At 41.7% G+C, this 14,291-nt stretch overlaps 2 protein-coding genes and 1 non-coding gene across 6 annotated transcripts in view; 2 read left to right on the top strand and 1 right to left on the bottom strand.

Annotated features, from left to right (window-relative positions):
- Positions 1–1,003, top strand: part of GPR89A (G protein-coupled receptor 89A) — a 50,934-nt gene extending 49,931 nt beyond the window's left edge. The window contains exon 16 of one of the 2 annotated variants that reach the window (XM_055584539.1): positions 232–1,003. Coding sequence is in view for 1 of the 2 variants with exons in the window: in XM_055584541.1 (XP_055440516.1) it covers positions 232–243 (12 nt within the window). In the remaining variant the exon portion in view is untranslated. The remainder of the gene's footprint in view (positions 1–231) is intronic. The other variant, XM_055584541.1, reaches the window with a different exon arrangement.
- PDZK1 (PDZ domain containing 1) overlaps positions 1–14,291 on the bottom strand; it is a 55,589-nt gene that overhangs the window by 615 nt on the left and 40,683 nt on the right. For all 3 annotated transcript variants that reach the window (XM_055584537.1, XM_055584536.1, XM_055584535.1), the window contains exons 3-8: positions 13,853–14,099; positions 11,764–11,900; positions 10,719–10,914; positions 8,348–8,544; positions 2,302–2,526; positions 1,307–1,603 (exon numbers count right to left, since the gene is read on the bottom strand). In XM_055584537.1, the coding sequence (XP_055440512.1) occupies positions 1,307–1,603; positions 2,302–2,526; positions 8,348–8,544; positions 10,719–10,914; positions 11,764–11,900; positions 13,853–14,099 (1,299 nt within the window). The remainder of the gene's footprint in view (positions 1–1,306; positions 1,604–2,301; positions 2,527–8,347; positions 8,545–10,718; positions 10,915–11,763; positions 11,901–13,852; positions 14,100–14,291) is intronic.
- On the top strand, positions 7,773–7,844 carry TRNAY-AUA (transfer RNA tyrosine (anticodon AUA)). The gene has a single exon. It is a non-coding gene; the product is annotated as a tRNA-Tyr (tRNA).

Raw genomic sequence — 14,291 nt, 5'->3', positions numbered from 1 at the left:
CTTGGCTTCATTTCCAGCTTGCTGTTTGACCCTGACACATTCCTTTTAATATCTATATATATATACATATTTCTTTTCTATAAACTAGCATAGTACTACAATTGACTTTCTATAGAGTTATTATAGAATATTTTTAAAGACATCTAGAATACTTTCTTTGTGAAACAATATAGGATACAAGGTCAATGGCAACATGTATGCTATGGTCTGCATGTTTGTATCTCCCTAAAGTGCAGAGGTTGAAATCCTGTTTCCCAAGGTGATGAGGAGGTGATTAGGTCAGGAGGGCAGAGCTCTCATGACTCAGATCAGGCCTTTACAAGAGGCCTCCCAGAACTCCTTAGCTCCTTCTGCCATATGAAGGCAAGCCAGAAGTCAGCAGTCTGCAACCCGGAAGAACGCCTTCACCAGACCCTGAATCTGCCAGTGCCGTGATCTTGGGTTTCTGAGCCTCTACAACTGTGAGAAATAAATGTTTGTTGTTTATAAGCCACCAAGTCTATGGTATTTTGTTTAGCAGCCCACACAGACTAAGATAGCTTGTATTGATTAAAAATGAGTATTTGCTTTTTAGATTACCAATCTGCAGAAATAATGTAATGAAAAAAATGTAAAACTTTTATTTAGAGTCTTGGCTTTGTCATACATTTCCTTTATGAACTTGGATAGTTTACCTTTGGACCTCAAGTTCATCTATGAAGAGAAACTGAGACTTGTCAAGGAATTTATGTAAATGAAATACAAACAGAATAATGTTTATTCTTCCCCAGTAATGAAACTTGAATACCTGCCAGTTATTTTAAAAAGAATATTGTCTCTAACCACCACCATTCATTCTCATGCTCACCATGAACCAGGCATTGTTCAAAGACTTCAACAGTCTTAATATATCCTGATAACAATCCTACAAATTATCTTTGTTTTATAGGTGGAGAAACTGAGGCACAGAGAATAAATCCATTATTTTCTATTACTTGTTACCCAAGGCTGGTAAATTACCTAGCCTATTACCCAAGAGTAATAAATGGCAATTCCAGAATTTGTATATAAATAGTCTGATTTGGGTTCTTCTGGTGTTTTCATTATAATTTTGATAAGTTACTGTCAACTCCATGCTATGAAAAATAAGTTTATTCTTAAACTACCTCCTCTCACCCATGGTAACTGAATTTGCTTGTTCTCTTTACACTGTAATTTTCCAGTGTTTTAGGAAACCTGTGGTAAACGTAGATACATGGTGCACTTGTTAGGGACTTTACCATACTCTGGTTAGTTAGATCACTAAAAGCCATGTATCACCACTCACTCGTTCTCTTTCTTCTGCCATGTGTGAGTTTTGCTCTGATCCTTCCAGCCTTCCTTCATCAGGATCAGGGTCATCATCCAGCGGATCAGCCATGGAGGAAACGATAGGGATTTTCTTAGCCTGGAAATAATCATAGGCCTTCTTTCCACAGACTAAGAGTGTGACAGTCTTGCCACTGCTCTGGATTCTGTCCACCACCTTCTCATAGGGCTCATCCAGCATGTTCACTCCGTTCACCTCAATGATGACGTCCTCATCCTCCAGCCCAGCCAGGTCAGCAGGGCCGCCCTTCTGCACCTGTGAGCAGAGTGCTGAGTTACCACTTCCAAATGGAGACCACAGACTGTTAGACTAGCAGTTCTTCAGAGGAGAGATGAGGGCTTTGAGAACTTATTCTGAGTCATGTTGAGAATACAGACATTTCTCCTTGAGGTACAGAAGTTTAAAATGGTGCCCTAATGCTTTGTGCTTATTAAAGCTACAATTTCATAAGCGCTACTCAAAAGAATAGTGTTCACAATGGTTGAATATCCTATTGTGTATCTCTCATACAGTGCTTTCCAGGGTGAAGGCATTAGATTCCATAGGTCCCCCTTCTTCATTCCCAACTTGAGAGCTACAGAGATAGTTTTCTAACTGTCTGTCCCTGCAGGGTAAATGGCATTATCCCAGACACACAGAAGCAAACAAGTATTACTCCCAGACAAGAGTTGTTAGTAATGACTGTTAACCACAGTCATGTCAAACTCACTCTGTTTATTTAATTTGAAATGTCTAAAGAGACACACAGATGTTTCAGAAACAAATGATGTGAACTTTGATGTACTCATAGCTATCGTAAAGGGTATGAGACCAGTATTTACTTGAACCCAAGTGAGACACTCAGTGTAGGCCTTTGGTGTAATCTTTTTACTGAGCCATTAGTGAGTGGGAGGAACTGAGACTGTCCTCACTGTGGCCGTGTTCACTGGGCTGCTGGAACCAGCTCACCATACCTCTTTGACGAATGAGCCTGGCTGACCCCGAACCGCGTTTAAGTGAAAGCCGTAGCCATCTTCACCTCTAGCCAGCCTGCAGAGTTTAGGCTTATGATCTCCTACTTCCTCTGTAGTTTCTGGGCTTGAGACCTCCAGAGGAGCAGGAGTAGGAGCTGGAACCTCCTTGACAGAACCATTAGGCAGCTCTTGGCTTTGATAGTAGAAGAATGGAGAAAAGCCAGCCTTTTGAAAATAAAGTGGAAAAAACATTAATGATAAGTATGAGAATTCACACTTTATTAAATGTACTGGTTTAATTTATAAGGTATCCTCTATGTTCCACTCCTCTTCCATATACATCTGGTTGTGGGCTGTAAAATATCTCTACTACCCCAAACAAAAAAGGTATAAAGGAAGATTGAGCTTAGTTACAGAATAATGAGCATAAACACATAAGCAAATGTATATACACATAAAATAAGAGCAGCACAGAATGTTGTACAAGGATCCAAATCTAACAGAACTGCTAGTTTATTCTGATTCCATGATAGTGAGCAAGTCACTGAACAAATTGTCAGCAGTCTCCCTGTTGGGAGATTATAAGACATTGAGTGACTTGCCCAATACCTCACGCAGAGGAGGTTCACCTGGGCCTTTCCCTCAGTAAGATGGTCTTCAGAACTCTTCAGAGCTCCTTAGACACATTAGAGAAAGTGAAACATGAGATGATATTTTTGTCACTATTTGAATTACAGTAATCAATTGGGCAATGGCACCCCACTCCAGTACTCTTGCCTGGAGAATCCCATGGATGGAGAAGCCTGGTAGGCTGCAGTCCATGGGGTCACTAGAGTCGGACATGACTGAGCGACTTCACTTTCACTTTTCACTTTCATGCATTGGAGAAGGAAATGGCAACCCACTCCAGTGTTCTTGCCTGGAGAATCCCAGAGACGGGGAGGCCTGGTGGGCTGCTGTCTCAGGGGTCACACAGAGTCGGACACGACTGAAACGACTTAGCAGCAGCAGCAGCAGCAATCAGTTGGGGGAGTGGGTAGAGGAAGTTGGTGTTCACACAGTCACATATGGTAACAAAAGTCAATTCCAATCATTTACTACTTGCGTCTCCCACTCCCCACTCCAGTCCTGTGTCTGTTGTACTCTATTTTACTATTTGCTGATATAACCATTAGCTGATACTCTGTTATGCTAGACTCCTCACTGTCTTTTTTTTTTTTAAGCTTTTTATTTTGCATTGGAGTATAGCTGGTTCATGGGAAATAGATGGGGAAACAGTGGAAACAGTGTCAGACTTTATTTTTTGGGTTCCAAAATCACTACAGATGGTGACTGCAGCCATGAGATTAAAAGACGCTTACTCCTTGGAAGGAAAGTTATGGAAAGTTATGACCAACCTAGATAGCGTATTCAAAAGCAGAGACATTACTTTGCCAACAAAGGTCCGTCTAGTCAAGGCTATGGTTTTTCCTGTGGTCATGTATGGATGTGAGAGTTGGACTGTGAAGAAGGCTGAGTGCCAAAGAATTGATGCTTTTGAACTGTGGTGTTGGAGAAGACTCTTCAGAGTCCCTTGGACTGCAAGGAGATCCAACCAGTCCATTGTGAAGATCAGCCCTGGGATTTCTTTGGAAGGAATGACGCTAAAGCTGAAACTCCAGTACTTTGGCCATCTGATGCGAAGAGTTGACTCATTGGAAAAGACTCTGATGCTGGGAGGGATTGGGGGCAGGAGGAGAAGGGGACGACAGAGGATGAGATGGCTGGATGGCATCACTGACTCGATGGACGTGAGTCTCAGTGAACTCCGGGAGTTGGTGATGGACAGGGAGGCCTGGCGTGCTGCGATTCATGGGGTCGCAAGGAGTTGGACATGACTGAGCGACTGATCTGATCTGATAGCCGGTTAACAATGTTGTGAGAGTTTCAGGTGGACAGCAGAGGGACTTAGCCATACATATATGTGTATCCATTCTCTCCCAAACTCCCTCCCATCCAGACTCGTCACTATCTTTAAATACTTCTAATCCATTTCAACTCCCAGACTGTCCACGTGAAGAAGGCAGTGATGGTCTTAAACATAAAAAGGCAGAGAAACAGGAAACATAGGACTAATTTTTGTTACAGAATGAAGACTTTAGCTGACTGTGGGTTTTAGTTAAGAGAATTAAAGCTTTGTTTTATTTAGTTATATATTTTATATAGTTGTATATTTGGATATGGTAAGATCTTGGATCAGCAATTTAATTACTGCCCACAGGTGTGCAGGACATTTGTTAGGCAATGAGTAGAAAATCAAGCAATTGAAGCTGAGCCTGGCCGACCCTGAACCGCGTTTAAGTGAAAGCCATAGCCATCTTCACCTTTAGCCAGCCTGCAGAGTTTAGGCTTATGATCTCCTGCTTCCTGTTCAACAACCTGGCCAAAACTGGATTTGGGGTCCTAGTATCATCTGTTTTACCCCAAGACCACATCTTTCTTTCTAAACAAGAGTAGCACCAGCACAGGACTTCCCTGATGATACAGTGGATAAGAATCCTTCTGCCAGTGCAGGGGACATGGGTTTGATCCCTGGTCCAGGAAGATCCTGCCTGCCTCAGGGCAACCAAACCTGTTCATCACAACTACTCAAGTCCGTGCTGTCTAGAGTCCGCAAGCTGCAGCTTCCGAAGCCCGTGCACTACCGCCTGTTCTCCACAAGAGAGGCCACCACAGTGAGAAGCCTGCACACCACAACCCAGCACAACCTAAAATAAAATTTTTTTAAAAAGAGTAGCACCAGCATAGAACCTCCTACTTACTCAATTCAGTGAACCTCAGATCTTTCAATGCTGTACTTGCAAATCTTCCCACATTTCTTTCTCTTTAAAATGTGGAAAATTGTCAGAGTGACTCATCACATGCAAAAATACTTCTGCTATCACTGCAGATCAACTGTATCTGACAGTAGCAGCTAATCTTGAGGCAGAGGACAGTAATGAGTCTTTACTCATTCTTCATTCAAATATTTGGGTGTCTGGTATGTGCCAAGAACTGGTCTAGGTGTTTGCTTTATTTGCTGATATATATATATCAAAGATCCAACCATCATGTACCTACCCATCTATGGAACTTACTTTGCAAGAGAAGAGGGAGGAAGAGGATGGAGACAGGCATCTTTTTAGATCCAATTCCTCTCATATTAATCAAAACATTAAAATTATAGTTAAGTCATTCTGTCATAAGATTAGGAGGCATTGGAAAGGACTTGGGACTTCCCAGGTGGTGCTAGTGATAGAGAACCTGCCCGCCAGTACAGGAGACACAGAAGATGCAGGCTTGATCTCTCGGTTGGGAAGATGCCCTGGAGGAGGAAATGGCAACTCACTCATTTTCTTGACTGGAAAATACCATGGACAGAAGATCCTGGCAGGCTACAGTCCATGGGGTTGCAAAGAGTCGGATGCAACTCAGCAAGCACACAAGCAAGCATGCATCAAGAGGACTTGATGCCCGAGTTCCCTTTACAGCAGCTACTGCAGTGACCTGCTGACTTCTGTTTGATTTTTCCCTCCAGCTGGGAGCTTCCCACTCTGCAGAGCTTTTTCCTGGTAGCTTTGGTTGTCTTTAAGCCAAAAGCTAGCTCCTTATGACTTCTCTACTTGGTGAAACTGTGCCCCGTAGGACACCTCAAAAATAAGTCTACTTCCCACATGTAATAGCCTTTCAAATTCATGTGTGTGTGTTATTTGTTTTAAATCCATTTATCTGTCAGTGGACACTTGGGTTGATTCCATCATTTGGCTCTTGTGACTTGATTTGTGGCCTAGCACGTGGTCTATTCTGGGGACTATCCCATGTGCACTTGAGAAGAATGTGTATTCCGTTGTTGGGTAGAGTGTTCTGTGTGTGACTATTAGATCTAGCTGGTTTGCATTGTTCACATCCTCTAGTTCCTTACTTCTGTCTGGTTCTATCCAGTATTGAGAATGGGCTATTGAAGTCTCCAACTATCATTGTAGAATTGTATTTCTCTTTTCAATTTCATCAATTTTTGCTTCATGTATCTTCCCAGCTCTAACAATGTATAACTGACAGTTACAGTTGTATATGTTTGAGGTATACACATCATAATTTGCTAGACATAAACATTGTGAAATGATTACCACGATCAAGTTAATTAACACAGATCCATTACCTTGCATAGTTACCATTTAGCCTTTTAAATTCTTGACAATGTGTTCCTTTCTTCCCCAAAACCTATGGTTATTCAAACTAAATATTCACATAATGTCTTACAAAACCTCTTCCCTGGTTACCTTCTTGACACTGGCCTAAAGTGAGGTTGCCAGGACTGGACTCATTGTTGATTAACTCATTTAACACTTAATGACCACCCTTTGCCATAGATACACCCACCTTACAATGAAGGAAACAGGCACAGGGAGGGTAATTTACCCAAAATCACATTACTGGTAATTTCAGGTATAGTCTGATCAACTCAGAACAGTAATACTATCATCTTCAAAAGCCAAGTGTCAATTAATGTAACCTTAAATTGAGTTTTTTGGGTAGGGGCAGCTACTTAGAGTGTCATCAAGTTTTCTGCACTTTTTTCTGTAGTCATCAGTTCAGGCCTCATCATTTGATATTTATACAATTTACTTTTAAGTTAGTTTAGTACTTGAAATATATTCCTGATTAAACTTTAAACTTACTAGTTTTTATTCTTCTATCTTAACTAGATATTTAAATATTAGTCTCTAGTAATTATCCATAAACACATTAAGTCATCTGTATGACTTAAGTATATTAAATATGTTTTCCATGTCTCCAACCACATTTAATAATATGCTAGCTTAGGAACAAACAGCATGCTATTAAACATCTGTTCGTGTTGACATTTGGTCCAGTATCAAGTACTATTAGGTATGGTTGTTCAACTAGCTAAAAACCCATTAATTTTTCTATCATCCAGTTCACTCTTTAGTCTTCTTTACACAAATGTCTTGAAATATCTATTCAGAATGTGCTGGGAGGGAGTATGGCATAATAAAACTTGCTTTCAAATACTGACTTCAGTCTTTGCTAAAATGGGTGAGTTTAGCCAATTACTTAGTCTCTCTAAGATTCAGGTTTTTTTCATCTGAAGGAGGCTAATTCTACCATCCATAATATTCCTCCCTCTATATCATTTATATGCCTTTGGATGCTTCTATTGTATATCACATAGAACAAGTTCATCTTTGTTCATTTTTGTGACCAACACCCAACAAGGCAGATGATACTTTAGAAGGCCCCTGAATGTCTGCTAAGCTAGAGTGAACCTCAGTTCTTGTGATAATGTGTTATAAAAAACTTTAAAATATGCAGACAATAGCTATTGTGACTAAGAGATAAAAGGAAATAAGATTAGTTTGACACAGCTTGGTCTTGGTGAATCTGTGTTTCTACTCCCTTGCTAAGGGTTTATAAACTAGTCCCTATGGACTTCCCTGGTGGCTCAGATGGTAAAGCATCTGCCTATAATGCAGAAGACCCAGGTTCGATCCCTGGGTGGGGAAGATCCCCTGGAGAAGGAAATGGCACCCCCCTCCAGTATTCTTGCCTGGAAAATCCCATGGATGGAGGAGACTGGTGGGCTACAGTCCATGGAGTTGCAAAGAGTTGGACACGACTGAGCAACTTCACTTTCACATTCTTTAGGCTTTTACATGGGATTGATAGAACACATTGGTCTATAGATTAAAATCCAGTCATTCCCTATTTGGGGAAGTTAGGACTACATCTGTTTATTTCCAGGCTATTGTTCATAGATTTTTCGCAGGTCACCAAGAGAAATTCTGCAGTTATATTTGCAAATTCTTTCAAAAATCTTACTTCCAAGGACTTAAACCTCATGAACCCATCACATTCTCTTATCTACCAATTTGAGCTTCAGTGCAGCCTTAATGATGATTGTTATGCCTCTTCCAGTATGAAGATCAAAGTGGTAACTTAACCAAAGTTGAGGGCATGAGTGAATGGACCCAACCTTGTCATGATTATGTGACCTTGTATTACTTACCAGTTTATAGATGTTGTCTGTCTCTTTGTCTACCACCAGCAGAGAGGTCTGATCTCCACCCTTTCTAATCATTTCCACCACACTGTCATGATCAAGCGACTCCACAGACTTGCCATTGACAGCAACCACCAGGTCATTGTTCTTCAAGCCAGCCTTTTCTGCTGGACTTTTGGAATCTATGTCCTTGATGATTTGACCTACCCCCCCCCCAAAAAAAAATGTAAATAGAATTATCAGAAAGATCCCTAGAAAACAAACTGGGGGATTTCTGCTGGGGCCTAAAGCCCTTATAAAATAGATATAAAAGGCATGCTGAGTACAACTACTGTCCTTCCCACTAGGGTATCTATACACATCCTATCCACCTCACTCTTTGGTCAGAACTCATTCCAGTAATAAACCCAGTCATTAATAATCAAAGGGTCTTAAAAGAATGTTATTACTAAAAGTGTTTGGGATTCAGTCTTGACAAAACAGCATGCTAAGCAGTAAGGGTCAGCAAAGCCCCAGGAAGTCAGTGTGCGTACTTGTATGCTTATGTAGAAGCGAAGCCATAAAAAAGGGGAGGAGAGGATGGGAAGAATGGTGAACAAAACCAAAGAATTCAGACCCCAGGAAACCCAAGCTAGCCTTTTAGTAGCAGTTGGGCAAATTCAGTTGTGAATGGATTTGTGAGTGCATGCCACACAGATGGGTGTTGAGTCTTCAGGAATTGAACCATCTTCACCAGAAACCTTCAGATCTCTCACCCTTTTTTTTTTTTTTTTTTTTTTTTGCCCCTCATACAGTTTTAACAAGCTCCAGTTTCACTTTTCCAGCAGTTGCTTGGCATCTCTTGGTCACCTGTTAGTGGGAGCACCATCCTCCTGTCACTGACACGTAGCATGATTCTTCCTCAGCACCCACTCCCTGTGTCTAATCAGCCAAGTCCTTCAGTGCTACCTTAATATTTTTACACATCTCTTCTGGAGCCCTAGTTCCTCTACCCGAAATTCAGTTTGTATTCATTCCTGCCTTGAATTCTTCCTACACTGCTACCTTACCAGTTGCTCTCCCCTCTTGTTTGCCTTCTCCAGTACAGACCTGCCTTCAGATTCATCTTGATGCGACATCTGAGCGAGTCCCCAGTGCGACAGTGTGAGTGTGAGCTTTGGAACTAAACAGACCTAATTTTGATTCTAGCTGTACTAGAACTATTTGACCATATAAAAATTGTGTCTTCTTCAAGTCCCCAATTTCAGCAATTCTTGCAAAATTATTAGGAGTAATTGAGATGTGTAAAGCCCCCAAGACAATGTAGGCTTAATTTGTCTTCTCTCTTACACTGTTCAAAAAATAACTCCCCACTAACTCTGAAAATAAGTCTAAACTCCTCAACATGCACTAACAGTCCATCATATGTCTCTCCAGCTGACCTTTCTAACTTGATTTTCTGTGCTACACTTTAAATGGCAGTCAAACTGAGCCTGTGTCTTCCTGCTTTATTCACACAATCCTATCTTCATGGATTGGACTTACTTGTCCCTACCCCATCAACTTGACCTAATTCTATTCATACTACAAAGGCAGAGCTCAAGTGCTACCTTTACTTTGAGGCCTCCCAATACCTTTTTAGTAAGAAAAACTTGCTCCAACATTGAATTTCCATAGTATCTTACCTGCCCTGTTTTAAGATGTTTCTCACCATCTACCTTCAGTTATGGACATAAGTGTCTTATCTCCTCTAGTACATAGGGGTCTTCTTGACTGAAGAATTCTTACCACATTCATTTGATATTCTCAAAGATCCTGAGGATGTTTTTATATCATATGAGCCAAATTAATGTTTCGTAAATTAATTTAAATATATATGATGGAAAGAAAATGGCAACTTCTGGGTGAATAACAGTTTTCATGGCCTGAACCTACATTTTTTTTTTCCTAATGTATTCAGCTTGTGTAGGAGGACCTTAATTCTTATTGAATTACAGGGAATCAGAAAGACTCCTGGTTCTATTCATGTCCCAGATCCCCAGCCACACCCCTGCTGCAGATTAGTGGTGTGTTGGCGCTGTCGCACGCCAGCTCATGAGAATACTTCTCAACTTTGCGTTCTGCAACAGCATGTTGTAGCTTGAAAGCAGACATGGTGGGAGTATTTACACCACAACAAAACAACACATGCAACAAATTAGGGCTTTTTTTTTTTTCCAGAGAGCCAATTTACTGGCATGCTCCTGCTCAGATCCAAAATTCTGCCTTATAATTCTGCTATGAAAACCTAAGGATACCCTGATGGGGGGCTGGGGGGCCTAATGGAACTCTGGAGTCAGATTGGGATGAAGAATTGGGTGGTTACACTGCCAAGTTTTCTGCTCTTCAAGTGCCTTACCTTTCTGTTCTGGGCTTTCCCTCAGGTAGAAACCATAGCCATTGCTTCCCTTCTTCATCTCTACAACACGGGGCTGGCAGGGTAGCAGTTTCAGACTGGCTGTTTCTCTCTTGACTTTTATCTTCTGCTCGCTATGGCGCTTGTCAGTTTCCTTGTCCACAAGCAGGAATGTGACGCGGCTTCCAGACTTCTTCACCTGCAACAACACTCACAGGTGAGGACCAACATCAGTGTCCAAGAAAGACGCTGGGAAATAGGAAAGTTTCTGTGTTGAGGCACACAGTCTATAGATTAAACAGGATATATGGGATGTAAGTCCTGAGCTTAAGCTGTAATACTGTTTTGTGCCACCTCACTGGTATTTATTTATCTTCCCTTACATAGTTGCTTTTCCCTTGTTAAGTATGACGTCACCCACACAGATGCTAACTGAACCCAAGTGAAAGCCGGAATTCAGAAAACCCAGAAAGGTACTTAGGTGAAGACTAGGAAAGGAATTTGTAAAAGAAAGTAAAGGTCTACTTTGAAATATCATTCTACCAAGAAAAGATACAGTTGGTCAATTTTCAAGGTTCCATATGACCCCAAAGGAAAACCTCTGAGTGTTTTCCATGCATCGTGGAAGCATGCTGGGGCGTAAGATTTGGGGTATAACACATCAAATACTCCCCATGTGTAACTCGATATTCATCACCCACACTGGTCATCTTCCAGCTTGTATTAAAACACTTCAGTAACACTGGTTCAGAATGAAATTTATTGCAAGCTTAGAGAGTGATTCCAGTAAATTATACCTAAGATCCAGAAGATAATGGTTCTTTACAACACTTTTCTTCAAGACAACATGAAACTAGCAAAGGCCTCATTCCAAAACCCTATGTTAACACTGCTTCCACCACTAATGAGTCTGTTTGCTCTTAATACAAAGGTTTAGCTTCCCATGATCATAGTCTTCCCATCATAAACTACCATTCCTGTCTTCCTGTCACTTCCAGTGAGAGCAGAGTGAAAGTTAAAGGCAAGAAAGTGCTCCTTTGGGATATACCTTTTCAACCACCTCCTCGTGGCTGGCATCCTCTACATTCTCTCCATTCACTTCAATCAAGTGATCATCAGCCAGCACTCCAGCTTTCATAGCCACGCCTTGAGGTTTTATATCTGTCATGTACACTCCGTTTTTACCTGAAAGCGAGTGGGGGGTAGACAAGTGTCACAGCTCCATTACACTGAAGGTCCAACAGCAAAGGGTTTTCTCCCAATAATATAAAACTAGAACTTTGCCTTTTAGAGCTAACTCAAATAGACTTTGATACAGAATGACAATTAGAGCTCATAGCACAAACTTGACACAGCCATTACTCAGTTGGTTTTTATTTATTTGAATAGGATTTCTGAGCCCAAATAAGTACAAAGAAGGAATCTCAAGTGGCACTGGCCTCTTGAACCAGAAAGCAGCAGATCGTGCCCACTCTGCATTGCTGTGTCCTACTCCCTTTCCTTTGCATTTGTGGAATTAGATGGCATCTGCTCTGTTCTGTCCTCTTTAAAACTATCACCAACTACCACATCCCAGTGGACTGAATAAATCTCACTGATGTAGGCTAAAGAAAACAGGCACAGGAAGAGAGGAAAGCATGCATGCATACGGTCAGTCTGGATTAGCAGGTAGGATGATTTAGGTGCTTCTTAAAGAAATGCTGTCGGTTCTTTCAAGATACTAATATTTCAGCCTAGGCAAAGGGTACCTTCATTATGACTATATAAACCATTTGTAAAGAATAATAATAATTTAAACTCTGCTTTCTTAAATACTTGGCATTTCTCCTGTTACCTTTTTATGTTTGTCATGAAGAAAACATTTTCTTCATAAAGCTAATTTAAAACTTTCACTACAGACATTACACAAAGGCCAAACGAATTGAGTCTGAACTGCAATTTCTTTTTTCTTTCTTTCTTTTCTTTTTTTTACCATATTACTGATAATAAACCTCTGAGGAATGCCAAGCTTCCCTTGACCACCTATATCACTGTGTTTTAACAGCTGACAAACTCAAGAGATATCTCTTATAGCTATTTTATTTCTCTTGCTAACAGGTTAAATAAGACTTAGAAACCATGTTTAGTATTGGGCCGCTCTTTCCAAGCCAAGCCTTAGTTGCTCAGTCGTGTCCGACTCGGCAACCCCATGGACTATATATAGCCCACCAGGCTCCTCTGTCCATGGAATTCTCTAGGCAAGAATACTGGAGTGGGTTCCCATTTCCTTCTCCAGGGGATCTTCCCGACCCAGAGGTCGAACATGCATCTCTTACATCTCCTGCACTGGCAGGGAGGTTCTTCACCAATAGAGCCACCTAAGAAGCTCTTTATCAGTTAAGCAAATTATGACCCACCACCAGTGCCTCTCTAGTACAGAGAACAGGGAAGGAGCAACATTAGAGGTGGAACCAAAACCCTAACTCAGCTACGGTTCCAACCTGAATCCCAGTGAAACCAAGAAAACCACGGGCAACTGTTCATGGGTCAGCCAGCAACTCTGAAATTCTAGGAACAGAACTTCTAGTACTTTCTGATGGTTGGGGTTTCTCAAATCACTGTACCTCTCAGCTAGAGGTCAGGGAGACATCTCAGAGCATAGCCACAGCTGAGGGTACTATCTTGATGCCACAGGAGGGTGGGGATCTTGGCCGTGCCTGCGGCAACTCTAACAGCAGCTGATACATAAATAGGTGCTCAAGGACTTTTTGAATAAGTGACCACCTGGACACTCAGAGATGAAACGAGATATCATTCTAATTCAAAAGTAGCTCATGGAGAACCTCCTTTTTCTAGCCTCTTATTCTCCATTCTCTCCTCCATCTTTACCCCCAAAGAAGCGTCAACCCTCTAACCCTCTGGCCTTGAGGACTCAGCTTAACAAACACAGAGAGACAGGAGTCCCCAGTGTCCCTCCACAGTGCTGTTGTCCAACATCCTGATCCCTCTTTGCACAGCTGTACAAAGGAAGGGCCAAGGGGAGAGAGGCTGCTGTTGAATCTCCATAGCAATTGACAAGTTAGTCAACGAAGTCATTAACAGATACCAATCTCTCTCTTCCAGAAAGCTGCTTGTCCCCACCCCACCTTCAAGCTCACCTTGGACAGTTTTCAGAGAGAAGCCATAGCTACCCCCCTCCTTCACTAGGTAGCAGAGCCGTGGCTGCGTCCACATCTGTGCTCCTCCGTTCATCACAGAGGGCGGCTTCTTATCGTTCAAACTCGGCTCCTGACTTTGACCCAACGCTTTCAAGTCTACTTGCTTTTTCATGGCTTTCTCATAGGAATCCCCATCCAGAACTAGTAAAGTCACTGAATTCCCACTCTTTCTGACCAGATCCACAACCTAAGAGGAAGAAAGAAAAAGATTAACTTTCACTAATTACCCTCTATCAACCACTGGGGTTGCGGGTGAGAGAGCAGTGCTCACCATCTGACTCTGGAGATTCTATCTACTGACCCCTGACATCCGAGTAGTCAGCAGACCATCCCCCAGCCATCTCCACATGGGCCCCACCAAGATCCAGGGACAAATTGG

This window comes from Bubalus kerabau, chromosome 6 (assembly GCF_029407905.1).
Source record: "Bubalus kerabau isolate K-KA32 ecotype Philippines breed swamp buffalo chromosome 6, PCC_UOA_SB_1v2, whole genome shotgun sequence".
Classification (NCBI taxonomy): domain Eukaryota; kingdom Metazoa; phylum Chordata; class Mammalia; order Artiodactyla; family Bovidae; genus Bubalus; species Bubalus kerabau.
The sequence above is the reverse complement of the archived record's forward strand: the minus strand, read 5'-3'. Positions and strand labels throughout refer to the sequence as shown.